At 37.9% G+C, this 20,741-nt stretch overlaps 4 protein-coding genes across 8 annotated transcripts; 3 read left to right on the forward strand and 1 right to left on the reverse strand.

Moving 5' to 3' along the window:
- Positions 1-881: 881 nt before the first annotated feature.
- LOC131307683 (uncharacterized) lies at positions 882-5,447 on the forward strand. Of its 3 annotated transcripts, XR_009194196.1 has the most exons (12): positions 886-1,158; positions 1,552-1,732; positions 2,272-2,346; positions 2,433-2,670; positions 2,752-2,876; positions 3,628-3,661; positions 3,760-3,806; positions 3,918-4,058; positions 4,504-4,568; positions 4,661-4,709; positions 4,793-5,209; positions 5,274-5,446. XR_009194196.1 is itself a non-coding variant. In XM_058334315.1 (11 exons), the coding sequence occupies exons 1-11, from the start codon at positions 1,056-1,058 to the stop codon at positions 4,953-4,955; spliced, it is 1,221 nt and encodes a 406-aa protein (XP_058190298.1). In that variant the 5' UTR covers positions 886-1,055; the 3' UTR covers positions 4,956-5,447. The 3 variants fall into 3 exon arrangements, 2 of the variants coding, with proteins under 2 accessions (XP_058190299.1, XP_058190298.1); XM_058334315.1 differs by having other exon boundaries at positions 4,793-5,447; XM_058334316.1 differs by lacking the exon at positions 2,272-2,346 and having other exon boundaries at positions 882-1,158; positions 4,793-5,447.
- A 5,352-nt stretch (positions 5,448-10,799) lies between these two features.
- LOC131306747 (rac-like GTP-binding protein 5) lies at positions 10,800-14,269 on the forward strand. The gene is made up of 7 exons (XM_058333167.1): positions 10,800-11,212; positions 11,919-12,006; positions 12,089-12,198; positions 12,319-12,382; positions 13,503-13,567; positions 13,693-13,758; positions 13,864-14,269. The coding sequence occupies exons 1-7, from the start codon at positions 11,114-11,116 to the stop codon at positions 13,966-13,968; spliced, it is 597 nt and encodes a 198-aa protein (XP_058189150.1). The 5' UTR covers positions 10,800-11,113; the 3' UTR covers positions 13,969-14,269.
- A 1,259-nt stretch (positions 14,270-15,528) lies between these two features.
- Positions 15,529-20,166, forward strand: LOC131306748 (basic leucine zipper 23-like). 3 transcript variants are annotated; one of them, XM_058333168.1, is made up of 3 exons: positions 15,530-15,790; positions 16,792-17,754; positions 18,490-18,800. In XM_058333168.1, exon 2 carries the CDS (start codon positions 16,958-16,960, stop codon positions 17,729-17,731), a length of 774 nt encoding a protein of 257 aa, XP_058189151.1. In that variant the 5' UTR covers positions 15,530-15,790; positions 16,792-16,957; the 3' UTR covers positions 17,732-17,754; positions 18,490-18,800. The 3 variants fall into 3 exon arrangements, with proteins under 3 accessions (XP_058189152.1, XP_058189151.1, XP_058189153.1); XM_058333170.1 differs by lacking the exon at positions 18,490-18,800 and adding an exon at positions 19,843-19,985 and having other exon boundaries at positions 15,602-15,790; XM_058333169.1 differs by having other exon boundaries at positions 15,529-15,790; positions 16,792-20,166.
- On the reverse strand, positions 19,671-20,741 carry LOC131306750 (heavy metal-associated isoprenylated plant protein 26-like). The gene is made up of 2 exons (XM_058333171.1): positions 20,330-20,741; positions 19,671-20,203 (listed from the first exon to the last, which is right to left on the reverse strand). The coding sequence occupies exons 1-2, from the start codon at positions 20,408-20,410 to the stop codon at positions 19,820-19,822; spliced, it is 465 nt and encodes a 154-aa protein (XP_058189154.1). The 5' UTR covers positions 20,411-20,741; the 3' UTR covers positions 19,671-19,819.

Raw genomic sequence — 20,741 nt, forward strand, 5'->3', positions numbered from 1 at the left:
AATAATGAAATTTTGCGGAGTATGCAAATAAGAAGTGCGACCGCTCGGGTCGCTATGGTTTTGCCATATGTCCAAGAAAAATTGCATAATATCCAAATGTAGTCATGACTCATTGACTCTCCTTTATTCTCCACAGATTGATATTTGGATTAGAGTAGAGTAATCTTAAAGTTTGTCAGTTTATGAAAGGTCTCCCTAAAAAGACTTTTGCTCAACTTTCCTATGTTTTTATTTTTGATTTTCTTGATTGTTGTTGATGAGCGAGAGTGGGAGCGCGAATATAAAAATGTCTTTGAAACACATCACAATCAAGTACAATTCGTGAGAAAACAAGGATTAAGAGTGCGAGCGGGAGCATACAAAACATTTTAAGAATTATATGACTAAGGGTTGGTGTCTCAAAAGTAGCCCGGGCTACTACTTTATACTATGCAAAAAGTCTAGTCATTTCTCTAAAAATGCCCAGAGTTACTTTTGGGAAACAACTCGACTTTTTAGTACTTTTACGCAGTTCGTTGGGAGAAGTTTTTGGGTGCTGGGCTGGTATCACACATGTAGTATCCTGTCAGCGATTTCAGTCATCCAAAAATTTTAGAAAGAAAAAAGAGAAAAGAGAGTGGTCGGTTGAAGAGAGAGATAGAGGGAATAAATATGGGGTGTCCAAAACACGTTTGAACACCTGAAATCGCTTACAGGTACTATCACGTGGTACCCGCTCTCAGCACCCTAAAATTTCTCATGGGTGGGTATCCACTGCTTGCCATTTTCCTTAAGAACTCATTGGGAGCGGCCCAAAGGCATAAGGGCTCAATTGGGGAAATTTTAAAGTCTACGGGCTAAAGTGGTACTAGATCATACTTCAGGAATGCAGACGTAATTCAGCCCCTAAATCATCTTCTTCTTTCCCGGCATAAGTTTTTTAGGGCTCCAAAAATTCAAAATCTCCCTCCAAATAACCAAACTGGCGAACCCTACTACCTAACCCAATTCCATACAAATCCAACACAAACAATTCCAATCGCTTTCGCTGGTTATCACTTGCGCAAACGCTCACCATGACAAACCACCAAGACGATCTCGATCTCCTTCTCTCTCTTCAAGATCGAGTCTTGGAAACCCCTCCCGCTTCTCCTTCAACCCTCCACTGTAAATCCCCAGGTACCTCAATCTCCCTATACACACACACATACACACAATATGCCTGGACACACGCGACCATGTGCAAATCGTGTTATGTGATATATGGAAAGAGAAACATAATCAATTTAGGTTAATCTGTAATGAAATATAGGATGTGAAGTAGGAAAGAGAGGAAAAGAAATCAGGGGTGACAGTTTTTTTTCCATCCTTTTTGACGGAACGTCAAGAAAAAAGTGTGAGTCAGCTTCAAAATTGACGTTCACACCAAAAGAGTGTTCCCGTTATAATAGTAATTGATACTAATATATGTAATCCAGGAAAAAAACCCATTTTTCCTGCGTATTTCTTCAATCTTATCATGGGTTTATCTCCAAATTTCCACGGGTTTCTTTGATTTTCCTTGATTTGTAGGATACCTTTCGGACGATGGCTCCCCCAAGAGAGTGGGACAAGCGAGCATGTCTGTATTTCGTACTGCTGTCCAAGATTGCCTTGATTATGAGCCTGAAAGTACGAAGAAATCTATAAAATCCAATCAGATAAAGAAGTCAAATGATGCTGAGGTTGAAAAGTTTTCAGGTTTGCGAATCAGGTATGTTTCTTTAACCCCCAGTTGAGCCCAGCATTAAACTTGTTGTTGCATTCAACCACTAGTCGAACATGTCTATTGTATTTGATTATGTTGTTCTGCCAACCTTTTCTCCCTATTGCATTGCATGATGACCACCTTGATTTTAGCTTGAGTTCATAGCTTCTTGTTCTTGTTGTATAAGCACCATGAGCACAAATGCCAAGATTGAGCGGTCTCTCTTTTAAGAGTTGATCAATAGAAATTGTGAATTTGATGAGGAATTCATTTTAGGTTTATTGAGTTGCATTTGGGTTTGTATATTTTGGCATCACTTGTTCAAGAAGTAAAACTTCGTGTTGATTCTGTATTTGAGCTCCAAATTTAAAAGAATGGTTTTGAATTCTTAAGATTGATGAATTTGAAGTAACTTTGTGATTACAGTCATTTTGAAATCTCCTTCTATAAACAATCGCCCTTCCGTTTTTACTATTTCTGTTGAATCCTTCTCTTTAGTACTTGTCCAAACGGAGCTTTATGTTTTCCTATTTCTTTTTCCGCAGGAATCGACTAGTCTCCCAGTTAGAACTGAGCAATCGCTTTTCTGATATTCGATTTCTTAGGTTACCGGCAATAAAGTACGAAAACAACTTCAACATTCTTGTGAATTTTACTCATTCGACTATTACGTGGTCACTTATAACATACTTTGCTGGGTTTTCAGGAATGTACTAGTTGGGGATACTCTTTCTGGTTGTTGGGCAACTGTTGGAGTTGTAACTGGGAGAGGGAACACAAAAATGAGTTCTACGGGGAAGAGCTTCTGTGTATTGCAAATTGGGTGTCTAGATGAAAAGACTATTTCTGTTTTCTTGTTTGGTGATGCTTACCAGAAGCACTCGAAAGAGGAGGCTGGAGCTGTGCTTGCTCTTTTCAGTTGTGGTGTTCGCAAGGACAAAGTGGTATCAACTTTTCTTTTGCTTGTGAGCTTGGCTTTCTTAAAGAATGCCAGATTGTTGAGCCTTGTCCATCTTTTTCCACAGGGGCAAGGGTTTTCATTAAGTGTTTATTCCGCTGGTCAAATTTTAAAGATCGGCACTTCCTCAGATTTTGGAGTTTGCAAGGCCAAAAAGAATGATGGGATGGCTTGTACACTAGTTATTAACAAGTATGTTAGAAACTCGTTCACTTGTTATAAGGAGCTGTTGTTAACTTCGGTTATGTTACTCTCAAGAGCACAATTATGTTTGTGTGAGTGTGGTTACGCTGGCAAAGTACAGCGGCCTGGAAATAGAAGCCAACCACCTTTTGATCATCTTCTACTGCATCACTTAAAATGCTAAAGAAAGTGCCAAGTGAACTGTATGGCGGATGGAATGAAAAACGATCGCTTTGCATGATTGGGAAAAACCTGAATCGTAAGTAATAGCTCTCTGGAGAATCTCTTGAGTCTTGACTAGCAAATCAAGGAACTCATCCCATCATTACCCTATTCTGGTTTGCAAAACATCCCATAACTCATTTTTCAACTTGGAATCAAACTTATTTTCTACGCTGTCACATTAACTATCTCATAGGAACCCTAAGAAGGCGAAATAGACTTGAGATGTTATACATTTCCGTTATGCAGAGGAACTTTGAAGCTTCATGTGTCAGGCACAAAATTTGTTTCACGACTGGATATAATGCACATTCCATGATTTATTGTTTACAGTACCAATAAATTCTCTAGTAAAAACGTGTTCCTTTATGCACTGCATGCTTTGTTCTCAATCACAACATTTGCTCAGCTGATGGGCAAGATAGTTGAATCAGGATCCTTTGTTAGATCATTTGACAGAGAATATGAGGTCATAGTTTATTGTACGTTCCACACCAAAAGTTCTCATATAATGACTCTAGTTATTTTGTAATTTCAGGCGTCGTGGAGTATACTGCTCATACCATATAATGGTAAGGTTCAGTTTATTTAACACTCAATCTTGTCTGAGCCAGTATATTCCAAAGTACGGCTACTAACTTACTTTTCCTCTTGTCGATTTGCTATGTAGAGAGCATCTGAAAAGTACTCTGTTACACGAACTGAACTCAAGGGAGGGTAGGTATCCGCTTTCGTTCATGAAATATGGAATTATCTTGCAGGCAGAGGAATGTGTTTTGAACTATGTCTGATTTCTTCAAGCAATTATCCACTGTTTGTCTTTTTCAGGAATTTAAGGTTTGCCATCAGGGATCCTCGCAAGTCAGATGGAATATATTTGGTTGATCCTCTGGCTGACAGAACAAACTTAAAAAAGTCCAAGCAGCCAGCGAAGTTATTGTCTGTGGAAGGATTGAAGAAGGCTTTAAGGTTTGTCCTGGTTATCCTAGTTTATTCCTATGCCCTTTTTTGGTCTAAAATGAATATGCTTTATTTGGCTGCCAAGAAAAACATGTCGATGATTTGAAAGTCCATTATTTTAACCAACCAACTGGAGCATAATATTTCTCCTCGTCCTTGAACCTTTTAACCTTTTGGATTGTTTGTAGCCATCTGAATGTTCAACAGAGAAGCATTGAACCTGAACGTTTAATAAAAAAAAGAAGCAGCAGTGTCTGGTTCACTGCTTTTCTTCTGATAGTTATGGGGCTACAAACAATTCAAATACTCATTGTGACATTAGGATGCGCAGGAATTCCCATTCCCATTCCCATTCCATTCCTTCCAACAAAAACTTCTAGCGAACCATACACTACCTATTAGGATTGGGTTTTAATTGATACTAATACCATGTTTACTTCATATGAATGAAAAGCAAAGCAGGCAAAGTAACAACGAATGCCCACTCTCAAGGAATAAGATTTCTCACTGAAGTCACAGGTATAAGATCGGACTTCACCACTGTAGTTGCAAAGTGCGATGCCTTATTCAAGTGATTGAAGTATAATTCCTTTTTGCATCTCTTATTACAGATAAATTGGTTCCAACACCTTCTGACAGAGCTCAGAACTCAGAAAAGAGGTATTTAAAGCCATCTGTTTATACTTCCATCTGCCACTTCCCTCGGTGTTTTATTTCACTGAAGATTCACTCTCATTTTTCAGGTCATCATCTGCTGCAAGGTTGGATACACCTGTAGTCAGAAGTCAACAAACAAATGCAAAAAGAACAAAAATGGAGCAAGAGAGAGCTACATCCGAGAAAACCAAGGAGGTTGGAGAAAAGATGATTGAATTAGAATTTATTAGCTCAGATGAAGAAATGTGAGACTTCCTTGTCAAACCCCTTTACGACTTGGTGAGATTGAGCTCTGACAAGTGGCAAAGAGGTAGAAATGGGCTGTGTGATGTCATTGCTCTTTATTGAAGGTTTGAGTAAAGGAAGATACAGGTTTTCTTTGAAAATACATTCTCTAATTATTGATCCACTAGGGCTTCCGTCAACAGTCAACCATTGGACACTTGAGACACCTCTCATCTCATAAATTGCTTATTGTTGTGTGGAGAAAGTTGAGAACCCGTGTATCAGCTTCTTCTTCTTTTTTTTGGAAAGGAAATCGTTCATTGACATAGCCAAGATCAGAAGAGACCAACTAACCTGTGTATCAGTTTAATGTGAGTGTCTTTTGAATTGATTTGCTTGAGTATTTAGATTATGCAAGTATGTTATACTTTCAAAACCTTCCATGTCGAGAATTCTTGGTTACTTGTGAAACTATAGGTTGATGTAATGATCAAAATCGTTCTTATTGGGTGATTACTTCCAGCTATCTGGTTACAAGTCCACTTAGGCAGTTAGGCTTTCATCATGGTAGTATAATCACGGTTTTAGATGTTAAACGATGGAAAATGATTTTGCCACTCCCTTTTTTGTTAACGCCACTCTCCTGCAAAGTGTATTTTTTGTGAAAAATACACTTTGCAGGGGAGTGGAGTTAACAAAAAAGAGAGTGGCAAAATCAGCAGCCTAAACGATCAACTTATATGTGATACATTGGCTGCCAATGTTGGAACTTGAAGTTGGTAAGCTTGTTACTGAAGGTCAACACTGTAGTACTAATAACTGTACGTGCCATCTCTTCTTTCAGAAAGAAGACTTCTGGAGTATTGGGTAGGAAAAAGGGGGATTAGTTCAGTTACGCATAAGCTGGTCCAGACACTAGTTTATGAGGAAAACAAAACAGAAAACCAAGAGGTTGGTTGATCTAGTCTTTCCTAAGTATACAAATCTTCAGAGAGTTTAGTTGTGGACGTATTGTCCACTGTGATCACCTATATTTTATCATTGTGGTCATGATATACTGAACCGAAGATCTTATCTTTTTGTTAGGCCGTCAATGTACTCTCATATGCTGGTGCTAATACTCCAAGTCCGAAACTACAATTTACGTGATTATTGGATTTTTTTTTCTTTTTCCCCTTGCAGTCTTTTATAACTGAGAAGCATGAATCATTCATGGGGGAAGGAAAGGAAAAAATAAAAAATGAATGTGCGGATAACGGTACGTGGGTGACATATCTCTGTTGGTTGCTGTTTCTTTCATCCAGATTGGAAGGTAGAGGGGACCATGATGGTATCTCAAGAAAGGAATGGCCACTGCCAGAAACAAAGAAGAAATTGACAGAGAGAAGGTAGTTATAGAGTTGGTCATCCATGCACATGGAGTTGGTATAAGTCTCTCCATGTGCACCGGAATTGAATTTTGATTTGTTCTCAAGTCCATTTTGGCATTAGTAGCCTAACCAACAACGGTACTTTTTTTTTGTTCCGATTAGGGTTGCAAAACAAGTAGGCCCCAGGGGATTGGCAAGTTTGGCTTGAAAATTTAGAGAGCTTTAATTATGTGTTCGAGTTTTACTTGCTTAGCATTCAAGTCGAACTTAAGTCATTTGGTCTTTTTATTACTGTTTCATATTGCCAAACTGAATAGTATTGGTACTCTCTCCGTCCCTTCCAGTATTTCATTTTTTGTTGTCCTTTTATAAGTGTGTATTTCGTAAAGTTAAACGGTAAAAGTTGGTACATTTTTTATTTTACCCCTAAACTAGATTTCATATTTGGTTGTCCTTTTATAAGTGTTCATTTCGTAAAGTCAGTCAGTAAAAGTTGATACATTTTTTATTTTGCCCCTAAACTAGATTTCATTTTGAAAATTTTAGTCAGTAAAAATGATGTCTCTATAGAGGGTAAATATAAAAAGTTGAGGTAAAAATTGATGAGAAAATGTGTAAGGATGATATCTCTTTAATAAATTTGAGTTGCGAAACTAGACACTTAAAAATGAACGGAAGGATAGAGTATGTTTTTTCATCATAGTAGTGGTTGTTCAAGGCTTGAAAACTTTAATAGTTTAAGCTTGACTTTTTTATGAATCTAGTTATTTCAAATGATTTTTCCGAACGATTACAAGTCAAGTTTCACTATCTTGGTTTGTTCAATTGTTTTAAAGAAATACTAAAATCAAAAGAATAACATATATATATACACGAAAAATTTGACTTGTTTATGAATCTAGTTATTTCAAATGTATATACTTGATCCAAGCACCCTATTTTCCAAGTATATATATGTATATACACGAAAAATAGGACACACATCGCGGCCGTCGGTGCGATTTCGGTATGTAGGACACACATCGCACCCTATTTTCCAAGTATATATATGTATATACTACTGAATGATTTAAGCCCTTCAACTGAATATTAGTAAGACCTTTGACCAATTCATTGGATTTTGGCCCCTGCGAATTTAAGAACCAAAAATTGAATAAATTGATTAAGCCCTTGCGGATATTCGATTGAGCTAATATTTTAACCAAATTGAACAACTTAGATCATTATATATCTTTCTGTGTACCCAAAATAGCATACCCATAGTTTTTTTTTGGTCAGGAGATTAGAGGCTATATGTGACCTTCCAAACCATGGGAAAAAAGGTGCATTGTGACTAATATTGATGTATTTCAGCAGAAATTGTACAAACAATAGATCTAGGCAAGTTATTAGGTGATCATTTTGATTAATCATTGAAAGCAACTACCCAATATAACAAACATTTGGCCTACAAGGTTGTCATTTTGAGACGTGTATGATGCTAAGCACGCCTCTAATTTATTAATGCAAGGATCTCATTTGAGGAAAATTGCTAACCACCATCTCTAGTTTATACTCCACATTTACGCATACTTGGTGTGTGGACTCTTACCCTCTCAACTACCGCCACCCTTTTCAATATTGTGTATATTATAATTCAAGAAATGACTTGGGCAGTTCACAAGTCACACTGCCTATGAATTTGATGAGTCCACATTGGTTCTCCTATTTCCCTTTTTGGATGGCAAGGGATGTTTGGGCCATCCCAAGCTCACCTCGACTAATCTCTTTTTTGGTCCGGTCAAAAGCAGGCCTTCCATGTTAGGTTGGGAATTCACAAGAAATTCTTTTCTTGCTACCTGACACTTAATAATCAAACCCTGATCAATTATGTGGAGAGCAAACTCACTAACCAACCGGACTAACCATTGGAATTGGAGTCCATATTGCTAACTACAAAGGGCCATCCTTTACTAACTACCTCTAATGAGTTAGACACTTGATCAAATGTGTTTTGCTTTCCATTAGTGGATTCACTTGAAAGCCAAGACACCAATATTATATGTTGATTGCACTTTGGATGCTGATCTGAACAATGAAAACCATTTCTTCTCCTTTATAGCATGCATATCGCACCAATAATTAGTCCTGTGATAATCTTCGGGTGAGCATATCTTTCTAACGAGAGATTATTCCATGCCCCTGGGGCATAGCCACGTGGTGCCCCAGGGCTTTCTGCACCACACATTTCAGTGTGGGCCACTGAAATGTGTGGTGCAGAAAGCTCTGGGGGCACCACGTGGCTATGCCCTTGGGGCATAGTATAATTTTTCCTTTCTAACGGTAGTACACACGTACAAAAACTGTGACAACTGCATCAAATTAGACATTTTATCTCTATATGAAAATACGTATTAAAGAACTCCAAAATCTAAATAAGTGGGTCTTAATTTCTTTTAAAGAAGGTGAATAAACCTTATATACATATTCAACGCGCTGGAAACCAATATTGAGACGATTACTACGGACTAAATAAATACCTATAAACCACAGTAGCATGGAAATAAGTGGGACTGTAGGATTGAGGTAGGCTTCAAATGCCAAAAAGATACATTTTTTTTTTAAGGCAAAAAATTTATTAATTTTTGAAAACAAATTACAAAGATTCAAAGGATTCAAAGCGCAAAGCATCAAGCTGGAGAAAAGCAAACCCACAAAGAGGCAACAACAAACTTCAACAATCATATGCCGCAAGGACCCAAAGAGAGAGAATAACATACCAAGGTTGGCAAGAAGCCAACAATGACTCCGAACAACACCTCAAGAGACACCCCAAACAACACCCCAAGAGACGCCTTCCTTAACTATCCTCAAAACAAAAAAAATTAATCCGAAGACAACTTGGCTATAAAGCGCCCCTCCATCAATTTCCTCCATTTGAGCAATCCTTTTGATTAAATTCTCCTTGTCACCATTATAGCTCATACCCAGAGCTTTCTGCAGTTCCCAAACTGCTCGAGCCTCGTTGAGAGTCCAAATTGCTTGAGTTTTATCGAGAATGAATCTATTCCTATTATGCCAAAAAGATACTACTACATGATATTTTGATCATAAAAATTGTCACCTTTATTTTGGCGGAGAGCATTTTGATGGCTACCCTTTACGTGTCTTGGACTTGATTTTTCAATCATTAGTGTTTTTACTAGCAAAAAATACTAAAAACTTAACACATTTTACCATTTCGTTTTCACTAACAAAAAATTTCAGCATTTTACCATTTCATTTCCACTAACAAAAAAAATTGTCGACGAAAACTTTTTTTGCTATACTCTACTCACAAACCCATCAACAATTTATTCATTATTGGAAGGAACTTGACATTTCTAACAATTTATTTACTACCGGAAATACCTAACAACTTCTCAACTACAAATAAAAATCTACAAATTTTTCACTACCGGAAACATACCTAAAAATTATTTGTAACCACTGGTAGGTAGAAGGACATTGCCCGCCTGATTGATCAAGACTTAGGTATGATTTTGTCTAGGTGATTACGTTTCAAAAGAAATTAAAATTGGTCCTAAAAAGTGCAAGGCAAAGCTCCACGCAATGAATCAGGCTTCTTTGCAGCATGTGTTGAAACGACAAAGAGCAACTATATGATCTCAATTGTCTATAAGTATTTTTAATGTGTCAGATTTGTTGAAAGATTTTTTTCAAAAAGAATATGGAGAAGAATCTTTTTAAAATTTGGATCATTGATTTCTAATATGAACGATTGATGTGTAAGCATACAGACTTCCTCTCCAATTCTAATTTAGTACAAATATGTTCTGTGACATCCTTTAAGTACAAGTCGGCATTTTCTTAGAGGAAAACATAATTTTTTAAAGATCTTGGAAGAACCTTTACATTCATAAAATTGCCGCAAGGGAAACAAAATGAGAAAATTAATACTACTATTGTTTTTATGTTTGTTCTGGTATTAGGTTGAAGCTAAGCCAATGATGCGTGTACGTGAATGTGAGTGGAAGCAAGCAAGATCATGAGATCGTGTTTCGAAAATATTCTAAACTTAAAAAATTCTTGAAACCGAGAGCTAGAACATAGATTCTTATGTGACTTAGGATTGAAGTAAGTAACCTTTTGCTAACTGAAGTAGTAATTATAAGACCCCGTTTCGTTAAGATTCTTATTTTTCAAATACTTGCTTCCCGTTTTACGAGATAGATCATTCTCTTATAATATATTATATTTAATTTAAAAAATAAATATTTAAAATAAATAATAAATACTTATTTTAATTAGTGGAATACACTCTAAATCCTAAACCTTCAATTTCTATTGTCTAATTAAGTTCTGGGTCAAAAATTATTATGGGTAATTCTCTCCTGCATAAACAAGTTTATTTTTTTTGACTCATTCTCTCCTGCATAAACACTTTAAAAATAAAAATAAAAAGTTAATTTTTTTTTGACTCACTTGATTAAAGAAGGTGACCCAGAAGTTGACTAGTTGAGTTCATATAGCTAGCTGGCTCAGAGCTGGCTCGTCCCACACTCTTCCCCCTTTCGCCTCTCTCCTCCCTCGTACTTCTCTCTCTCTCTCTCTCTCTCTCTCTCTCTCTCAATTCGCCTGCACAGTTAGGTACTTATACATTAGTTCACCTTATAACTTCCAAACCTGCGGTTTATCATTTCTGAAAGTAATTGATAGATGGATAGTTAGAGAGAGAGAGAGAGAGGAGACCCCAAGAACCCAATAAACAGATAAGCAAGCAGTGAAAGTGAGGACTACAGAGGTGAAAAACGGCGTCGTGGTCGAAGAGAAATGAGCGCGTCGAGGTTCATAAAGTGCGTCACCGTCGGCGACGGAGCTGTCGGAAAGACTTGTATGCTTATCTCCTACACCAGCAACACCTTCCCCACTGTGAGTATCCCCCCAATTTTCCCAATTTCGCATCATACATGAAGACTAGGGTTTCCCTGTACTTTACCAAATTGTAACAATTGTTTAGAACAAATCTCCCTTTCTTGTGGCTCCTGCTTTTAATTCTTTGGACGGGTTAGTGAGCTGAAATTAAAAGTCGGTGTCTTGGATAACGAATTAGGGTTTTATTTGCTTGTAAATGCATTATCTTGGAGATAGACGCTTGATGTTTTGGGTTCTGTTTGGTTATTGTGAAGTAGAAAGGAACCGGAAGGGCTGATTCCTTTTACCAATTTTTAGAATTAGGCTTATTTTTTGTAGGCTACCTTCTTGAAGATTTTGGATTTTTTCGTTGATATTTGTTTGGTGAGTGAGGAGTGAAAAAGATGAAAACTTTCTCAAGAATCAGATGGAAAATTGGGGTTTTCGGGGACTTGATAAGTGAGATTTATGTGTAAAATGGAAGACAGCTTCTACAGTTAAGCTTTCAGTGTTCTGGGACTTCTCGGTTTGACCATGGAAATGGTATACGGTCGTGAATTTTTTTCCAACAGTGGGTGTCCTGTTCAAATTCTGAATTTATTGAACTGATATTATGTTGATTGTATGTGCTTGCTTTGTTATAGTATCTAAGTTGGTGATGCTTTTCGTGAACTGTGTGTGAATTGAGATGTCTCTGTTGTCAACTGTTATGTTATCGAAACAGGATTATGTGCCAACTGTATTTGACAATTTTAGTGCCAACGTGGTGGTGGATGGGAGCACTGTTAATTTAGGGCTGTGGGATACAGCAGGTAAGTTCAAAGCCAGTGATCTTCTTCTTCTTCCACAAACTTTTCACGGTGCTGGATTTGACTCGTAAGTTTCATGAAACAGGTCAGGAGGACTACAATAGATTAAGACCACTGAGCTATCGTGGGGCCGATGTCTTTATACTTGCATTTTCTCTGATTAGCAAGGCCAGCTACGAAAATATATCAAAAAAGGCAAGGATTATTTTTTCATGTAAAATATATATGCCTTTCTTTTCTGAACGTAAGATAGTTTGGTGTCTGATTAGATGGTATGCTGATGTATGCCTTTTGTTTTCTATTTTCAATGGTCAGTGGATTCCTGAGTTGAGGCATTATGCTCCTGGGGTTCCAATAGTTCTTGTTGGAACAAAGCTGGGTTAGCTTCTCTTTCCTATCCTTTTCTTCCTCATGTTATTAGCAATTTGTTCGTAGAATGGTCCAAATGTAAATTAGTTTTGGAAGTTTTTGCCAGAAAATGTAGCCCTTCGTGCCAATGATTGCCAACTCACTCATTTTGAAGCTCTCCTAAAGAATATTTCCGTACTCTGGCATATAGTCATACAGAAGGGCAATTTATGGATAAAGATTGTCTATCTTTTTTCTTAAAGTTTAAACATACACAGGTTTATCCCCTCGTATCCGTGCTTTGGGATTCAAAGCTAAGTAGCAGAATTAGTTTCTGTTATCAGTTCTTTGTGCAGCTTTGCTTTTGCAATTGAGGATTGCTCGGCTATGTGAGCCAGATTAGGATCATTAGATTCCTTGAAATTAATAGCTTCTTAGTTCTTGCATATAGTTACAATATCCTTCTTCTTTTTTTGGCTCGATAAAAAGGGTGGGCTAGATTGAACTAGCGTTGCGACCCCCCCGATCAACCGGGGAACCCACCCAACCCAGAATGTTTGGGCTTAAGCCATAGCCGACCCGGTTGGGGATGTAATATTGATTTGTCACCACATTGCGGGCTCCATAACTAGGCCCCCATTGAAGTGCAAGTTAAATTGGAGCCCCCTCTCCCAAACATTTGGACCCAAGGATTGACCTCAAGACCGGTGGGAGAGGAGCAACCTTAAGCCTGCTGCGCCAACCACTTGAACTACAACCTCGGCGGTGTTACAATATCCTGTTATTCTGGAAGTTTGTATGAAAAGCACGCATAGTCCTTGCAGTTTTGGCAATTTGATAGCAAATTTTTAATTTCATCTTGCTTTGGGGAACTGCTCTGTGGGCACTGGGCAGTAATGATTGGGGTCCGAGCAATTAATATTGCTTTATTTCCTCTTTTGTTTGCTTTTCCTTTCTTTTTTTTCCCATTTGGTTTCCTTTTTTTCTTATGTTTAGCAAGACAATTTATCTGTATAGCCTGTTTGTGAAGGGTCAGAACTTCAAGTACTTGAATTTTACTGCCCTTTTGCTAGTGTTTCTCTCTCCGCACGCTCTCTTGTGTTCAAACTACTGTTCTTCTGATTGAATAACGTCTGATTTTACCTCGTTAGATCTTCGGGAAGATAAGCAGTTCTTTGTAGAGCACCCTGGTGCCGTGCCCATTACGACAGCTCAGGTATCTTTTATGCTTCTGTTGTTGGTGAAACCTTTTTCTGGCCATGACGCAACTAGTTACTGCATGGTTTGTGCATTGATTAACTGTGCCAAGTGACAACCTGACTTCCTAATTTCTTGTTCAAGGGAGAGGAGCTGAAAAAGCTGATTGGAGCTGCTGCTTACATTGAATGTAGTTCTAAGACCCAACAGGTGCTGTTATATAGTAGTTTTGTATCACCATTTATCTTCATGTAAACTTCTGCAGTTATATCACCAGTAATGGCAAATTATGAAGAATTTACCTGGAAATTACAGAATGTGAAGGCTGTTTTCGACGCGGCTATCAAGGTGGTTCTCCAACCACCAAAACAGAAGAAGAAAAAGAAGAAAAGGGGGCACAAGGGCTGTGGAATATTGTAAGAACACTCGAGGGAAGAAAACAGATAACCTACTAGCAGCTGATTTTACCGCATGGTTTCTTGATATCTCGATATTTTCCCACCTTGGGGAAGCAGCAACCCTGGTTTTGTTCTCGAGTCTCGACTGATACAAATTATGATGGTCAGTTTGTCCTGTGTGTGATGATTTGTATATTGATAATACGGATTATGTTGGTTTGTGCACAACGCTTTAATTTCTTTGTGTCAAAGAATTGTGTAATGTATTGACTAGATTGTAGAAGATCCATTTTATGAGGAACCAAACCGGTTCCTCTTGTGAACCGGGCATATCGTTTGTGCTGATTTTTTGAGAAGCTCGACCCGTTACTTGGTCCAATGACCCATTATTATATGAACTAATTTAGATTTTACAGCTCGGCTTGCAGACTTAGCAAATTCATTTGAAATTGCTCAAAAGTTCCAAGATATGTTTACGACAAACTACTCTTTTACACTGAAATTTGAACAATACACTACTCTGAACCAGCAAAAGAAAAGTTGCAATCCCATTACTAAAGAGTCTACATCAAAATGATCTTATAACGTTTGAATATTGTAAAAATTTGTTTACTAGTTTGTAATGGCGGCACAATAGTACGTAACCAATCTCTCATACTCATTGCTGGACTTCGCGGATAGGGCCTTTTCCAACTATGTACCTAAGTGGTGTTGTGGTGACGGTCTACCCTCTCGAGCAGTAGCTATGGCTCAATCGGACATTCCACAGTGGCTAAGGAGCCCTCATGGTCATGCTCAAGGGCTGCTATACCGGTCGTCTCCTCCCATCCTTTTTACAGTTCAAAAAAAAAATCTCATTAAAACGGCGAGTTGAGCCTATTGAACCTACAATAGTAAGCATTGCAATTCATACTCCTCTATTTGTCATCTTCTTGGGTGTGTTCTGCTTTCTCTCCTTAAAAATTAAAAAATAAGTACAGAATTTTCAAGCTTAAAATAATAGGTTTACGAAAATCAAATAATATGCAATATGGATCTTGTTTGATAGATTTCGATGAGATCTATCAAATCCTGTCAAAAAATTGAAAATTATTTTATGTTAACCTATTATTTTTAAGTTTTAAAATAAGTCTATTTTTTAAGTATTTATTTGAGAATTTGAAATGGAGATCGTCTTATGATCTCATCCAAAATCAAGTACTCGTAATAGAATAGAAGACTCCATGTTGAAACTACATATTGTTTCCCATTATTATTATTATTTTTTTTTGTGTCTTTTCATTTTTATCAGATGCCCCATGAAGTTATGGGGAAAAAAAATTGTGAAACAATAAGCAATAAAAGCTTCAAAGCTCTCTTATTGATAATCACCCCTTCCCCCCTCAAAAACCAATAATTTTCTCTCTTTTTGTCAAAATATTTTACAAGTCAGTGAGAATTGGTGGGATGTTAGTCAAACTCAAAAATTATTCATAGTCCTAAAATCTCAAACTCGCCAGGCTGGAGGGACATGAAATTTACCAACTGTGCAGTTAAAAAAAATAACCTATAAATTGAGGCCGCAGACATGTTTTCCTCCGGGTCTTCTCTTTGAACATTCTTCGTTCATAGCTTTTCCTCCACTAAAATGGCGCTGTTTTTCACCCATTATTATTAGCCTTCCTTTCTCATTTTTTAGGGTATAAAACTCATAATTTCCCTCTCAACACCGCCTCTCGGTTTCCAGGATTCCACAATTCAAAAATTCATGCATCAGCCCCTTGCGAAGAGGAACTGGAATTAACTGGATAAGAGAGGTCTCAATTGAAACTTCAGCGCCTTTGCTTCTCTCTACGATTTCTATCGTAAGTTTTCCTTTTTACTCCATCCGTCTGGATTTAATTGTTCCTAATTCTATTCCAATCCGCTAAAAAATGAGTTATATATTTGAATCTGTAATGAATATCATATCGAATATAGATCTTGTTTGATAGATCTCGATTAGTTTATAATACAATATTTTCAAAATGACGTAAAATATTATAAATTTATAAATTAAAAAATATAAGCGATTGAAAAATAGCATAAACTCCGAAAAAAGAATATTAAATCCGGATGGGGGAGTAATATTTTAAATCCAAACTGATCGTAGGAGAATATGTGTGCTTACTTTAATCGCGTTGCTTACGTTGTTGTTCGTGCTTGGATAAGGATACGTGTTCGGTACTATATCTTCCTTTTTTTTTGTGGTAACCTATATCTACTCCTCTATTTTACTTCGGTGTCCCCGGTCATTTTGGTGTCTCCTCTATTTTACTTCGGTGTCCCCGGTCATTTTGGTGACACCGTAACTTTTGGTATAACAAAACCATTATGAGCATAATCAAAACACATTACAAGCATAATAAAATCATAACAAGGCATAACAAACTTTGTTATGCCTTGGTTTGGATTTGGTTATGCATTAGTTGGTTTTTTGGAATTCCTTGGTTTTGCCTTATTTGGATTTGGATTTTGTTATGCTTGTAATGAGTTTTAATTATGCTCATAATGGCGAAGGTATGCCAAAATTACGGTAACCCCCAAATGACCGGAGACACGATAGCATCATCCTACAGTTTTTATTTTTATGTTTAAAAGGTACGGAATTAAAACAAGTAAATGACATTGTTCTAGGGCCTTTCACCTCATTAGCATCATGATCATCCAACTGCTTATCAATAAAGTCGTCGTTTTCTTTTTCGCAGAGTGTCAAAAGTAATTGCACTAGTACAATTAAAAATGCAGCTTTGGATTTGGGCATTCAGTTCCAGATTCACTGTTCTAAATTTTCTTTTCTTGTAATGTTGTCTCTGTTTTTTTCCAGGGTTTGGGTGTTTTTGAACACCCAACTTGAGCTTTCTAAGGCCCTTATATGTAACCAGTATCCACGTTGAGAAAGCAGAGCTAATTGTCATCTGGGTATAGGCCAAAATATTGGATTACAGATTCTAGATTCTTTGTCTTGTCTTTTGGTGGTATCTTGAGTTGCAATGGATGACGGAGAGCTTGATTTCTCAAACCTAGAAATGTTCTCATGTCCAGACTTTGGTGATCTTCCAAGCAGTCCTATGGACAGCTTTTTCAACGAGATTCTGAATGATACACACGCCTGCACTCATACCCACACTTGTAACCCACCGGGCCCTGATTTCCCACATACCCACACTTGTATTCACTTGCACACCAAAATCCTCTCCCCTCCAAACGAATATTCAGCTTCCCCTGACAATACAGCGGAGTCCGCTGATAAGAAATCAAAGAAACATCCATTGGGTAATCGGGAAGCTGTGCGAAAGTATCGCGAGAAGAAGAAGGCTCGCACTGCTTCGCTAGAGGATGAAGTTGTGAGATTGAGAGCTTTGAATCAGCAACTGATGAAGAGATTGCAAGGGCAGGCAGCTTTGGAAGCTGAGGTTGCACGGATGAAGTGTTTGCTTGTGGATATCCGGGGCAGGATAGACGGAGAAATCGGGTCTTTTCCTTATCAGAAGCCTGGAAAAGGTAGTTACTTGTATCAAAACATGGCTACTCCAAATTTGCCTGGTGCATATGTGATGAATCCCTGTAGTAATATGCAATATAGTAATAATCAAGTTTACTGCCTTCATCCGGGGGTGGCGGAAAGAAGTGGGGAAGGTGAGGCATTAAATGGTCAACACTTCAGTGGTTGTGAGTTTGAGAATCTGCAGTGTCTTGGGAACCAAAATGCTGGATTGACGGAGTTTCCTAGTTGTGGACTTGGATGTAGTCTCGACGGTGGATAATTCTCATGCAAACAAGAGAAACGGTGAAATTTACTGGTATTTTATATGTTTGCTCCATTCTCGTATAGGTTGTTAATATACTTCTTACCAAACTCAAGCTTGATTTCTTTTGAGGATATAGGCTTGCGTGACTTGTAGCAGTCTCACCTGTTGGTATTTTTTCATGTTGATCATAGAGCATGTTTTCTTGATTTCTATTCGTTAATGCTATATGACTTCCTTAACAGCCTGCATGTTGTTCCTGGTGCAATGCAAATGTTTTGTGGAGTGATTTAACATAGAGACAGTTTTAGTGGAAGTGGAGTGTGATAGTTTGATTGGACATTCGAATTCCACAATAACAGGCTTAGTACTAGATTTCCATAGCTCTACAGTCTCTTTTATTTCGTCTGTTTTGAATGCATTTTGATTTGCATGTGCTATGGTTTCAACTTAATCCATGTCTTATCGATAACAATTCTGTTTAAATTTTGCATTATTCTTACGAACTTCTACATTGCGTGAGGGCCTCTTTGTCTTTACTTGCATGCGGTATGTTTTTCAAAAGATTATGGGAAATTTTGCTGACTGCTGAAAAAGATAATTGAAGGATCAAGGACAGCGCTTGGATTTTAGGTGCCCCTGCATTACTTACTACCATGTGACTGAAGAGTAATCTTTTCTTAAGTGAAAGGATGGAAACTTGAAATTCAGTCCGATGTCTTGATTTATCATAGCTTGTCATTTGTTAGTGATCATCATTGTTTTCATGCTGTTAGGAAGGACTTGTACATCACCAGCTATTTGAAGAGCTAATCAAAATATAGAGATTTCTTTTTCTGGAGGATACAAGATTATTAGACAAGTGCAGTTTTGCGAAGTTCAGTATCGTTTTTCCTTCCAGTCAGCTCAAGTTTAGTACTTTGGGTTTCAGAGCTGAGTGTCTGATGTACACAGATCAACATAACTCTATGTTCTTTGTTTTTCTAGTCAGTGTTGATGACTTGACTGTATTCAGTTTCGAAATAGAGATAATGGTTGGTAGCTCTTTGACTCAAAATTCTAGTGAATCATTCCATTTCAATGTCCAATTGTTCGGTATTAGGTTCCATTTTGTTCGCATCATTGTTTCCTTTTGATGTGGCATCAATAATTGCATGTGAAAAAGAGCTAGATGACATAGTAGGCACCGCGCACCACATGAAATGCTACCCTAATGTGATTCCCATATTTTGTCATAGAATTCTGGGTTTGCTCTCTAGGAAGTAAATCTACTAGTGGCAACAGGGAAGTAGGTTTAACATCCCGGGCCCTCGACAGTTTTGTAGATTTCTAGATCGTGAGTTTTGAATTGTTGACCACATTGCCTGGTACGTTGGGAAAGCACCGGATTATTTTGGGATAAAAACAATCCTTCTTGGAAAAAAGGAAGGAGAAAAACAAGAGATGTTGATTTATACTATATATAGTATATTCCTTGGTGAATTATTCAAAATTGAATAAAGACAAAAATATAAGGCATGGATTTTTAAGCTGAACCACCCCTAACGTTACATAGGGAATGATGCAACGGTGTGCCTTTAATCTGGGTTTTTGATGATTCTCCTCTTCACCCAGGGAGCTTATCGTAAAAATGGGCCTCCATGTGGGCCCAAAAATCCAGAATGGATCATCAATCCCCAGCAATGGGCCCTTATATTTTGATCAATTGTGGATTGTTCCTTATTCCTTCGTTCAGTCCAGTTAAATAAATAAAACCAGAAAAGATTTGACCAATCCAACAAAATTCATTTCGTTCTCATCTCAACTATATGGGAAAATGACGACTCAGAACGTGTTTTGATAATTAATACCTATTAAGAACATGTTGAGAATATTTGTTAATATTAAAAATATCCAATACTAATTATTAAAACACATCATTGACCTTTATTTTCCCCAACTATATATATTCGATATGGACCGTAACTCCGAAAAATGAACATATTCGTGACTTCTCAATGTCTATAAGAAGTGACTTAATCAAACAAAAAATATGGAGTATCAATCAAATCACACATCATGTATTATGTACTAGTACATCCCAAAAGAGAGTACAAAACGCTAGTATCACATGATAACACAAGCATCAGTATTATCGTCACTGAAGGCCGTGGTGTACCGGACTTCAAAAGAGGTAGCACGTGCGAGGCTTTGAACCTGTGGATCGTCTGATTTCCGGACGTACCCGGGCGGGGCCTTCTTGTCGTAAACACCGGGAGCGTAAGGATGAGCCACCTTGTCGTAAGCCACGTAGGGCCAGAGCTCGGCCTTCTTGCCCGTCCGATGAGCCACGCGGGCCAGCACCTTGGCGGGCTCCACATAACCGACGACGGTCAGCTTGTTCTGCTTGGGATCCACCTCCACCGTCTTCACTCCTTTCATCCCTTCCACGGATCTCCTCAACTTCCTCTCACATCCTTCGCAGTCTATCCTCACTTTTATATCCACCGTCTGATTACACAATCACAGTATTGATTTTAATTAGCGAAGCAAATAAGTTAAAGCAGCAATGCAGATCAGCAGATGTAGAATACAAAAAAAAAAAAAAAAAACAAGACTGACAATTACTACTCCTACCTGAAATTGCTTGCGTTTCTTCAGCTTGGAACTGCCACCAGAGCAATCGAACATGTGGGAGAGATGATCCAATACGCCCATTTTCACTTAAACACCAGTTCAGTGCTAGCTAGCTGTGAAACACAATAATTCAGTTTCTTGGGTTCACGCTAGATAAACCCATACATTGATCCTATTTGACGCTGGGAAGTCCTCCGTTATAGTTAATACATATACTAGTATATGTACATCTCTCTCTCTCTCTCTCTCTCTCTCTCTCTCTCTCTCTCTCTCTCTCTCTCTCTCTCTCTCTCTGTCTCTCTCTCTCTCTCTCTCTCTCTCTCTCTCTCTCTCTCTCTCCTATTATGTATATGCATTCTGTATGTAGATGTAGCTTCGTGTCTGGTTGTTTTAGCCACGTGTTGTGCAGATC

The sequence above is a fragment of the Rhododendron vialii genome, chromosome 11a, assembly GCF_030253575.1.
Source record: "Rhododendron vialii isolate Sample 1 chromosome 11a, ASM3025357v1".
Classification (NCBI taxonomy): domain Eukaryota; kingdom Viridiplantae; phylum Streptophyta; class Magnoliopsida; order Ericales; family Ericaceae; genus Rhododendron; species Rhododendron vialii.

What these genes read in the sequence shown, in the direction of transcription:
- LOC131306748 (XM_058333169.1), top strand. Translation starts at nt 16,958, where the DNA reads ATGGATGACGGAGAGCTTGATTTCTCAAACCTAGAAATGTTCTCATGT.
- LOC131307683 (XM_058334315.1), top strand. Translation starts at nt 1,056, where the DNA reads ATGACAAACCACCAAGACGATCTCGATCTCCTTCTCTCTCTTCAAGAT. An exon ending in TTTTCAGGTTTGCGAATCAG is followed by an intron (nt 1,733 to 2,271) that starts GTATGTTTCTTT and finishes CTTTTTCCGCAG; the next exon opens with GAATCGACTAGTCTCCCAGT. An exon ending in GCTCAGAACTCAGAAAAGAG is followed by an intron (nt 4,710 to 4,792) that starts GTATTTAAAGCC and finishes CTCATTTTTCAG; the next exon opens with GTCATCATCTGCTGCAAGGT.
- LOC131306747 (XM_058333167.1), top strand. Translation starts at nt 11,114, where the DNA reads ATGAGCGCGTCGAGGTTCATAAAGTGCGTCACCGTCGGCGACGGAGCT. An exon ending in AGGGCTGTGGGATACAGCAG is followed by an intron (nt 12,007 to 12,088) that starts GTAAGTTCAAAG and finishes TTCATGAAACAG; the next exon opens with GTCAGGAGGACTACAATAGA. An exon ending in ACGAAAATATATCAAAAAAG is followed by an intron (nt 12,199 to 12,318) that starts GCAAGGATTATT and finishes TTCAATGGTCAG; the next exon opens with TGGATTCCTGAGTTGAGGCA.
- LOC131306750 (XM_058333171.1), bottom strand. Translation starts at nt 20,410, where the DNA reads ATGGGCGTATTGGATCATCTCTCCCACATGTTCGATTGCTCTGGTGGC. An exon ending in AGAAACGCAAGCAATTTCAG is followed by an intron (nt 20,204 to 20,329) that starts GTAGGAGTAGTA and finishes TTGTGTAATCAG; the next exon opens with ACGGTGGATATAAAAGTGAG.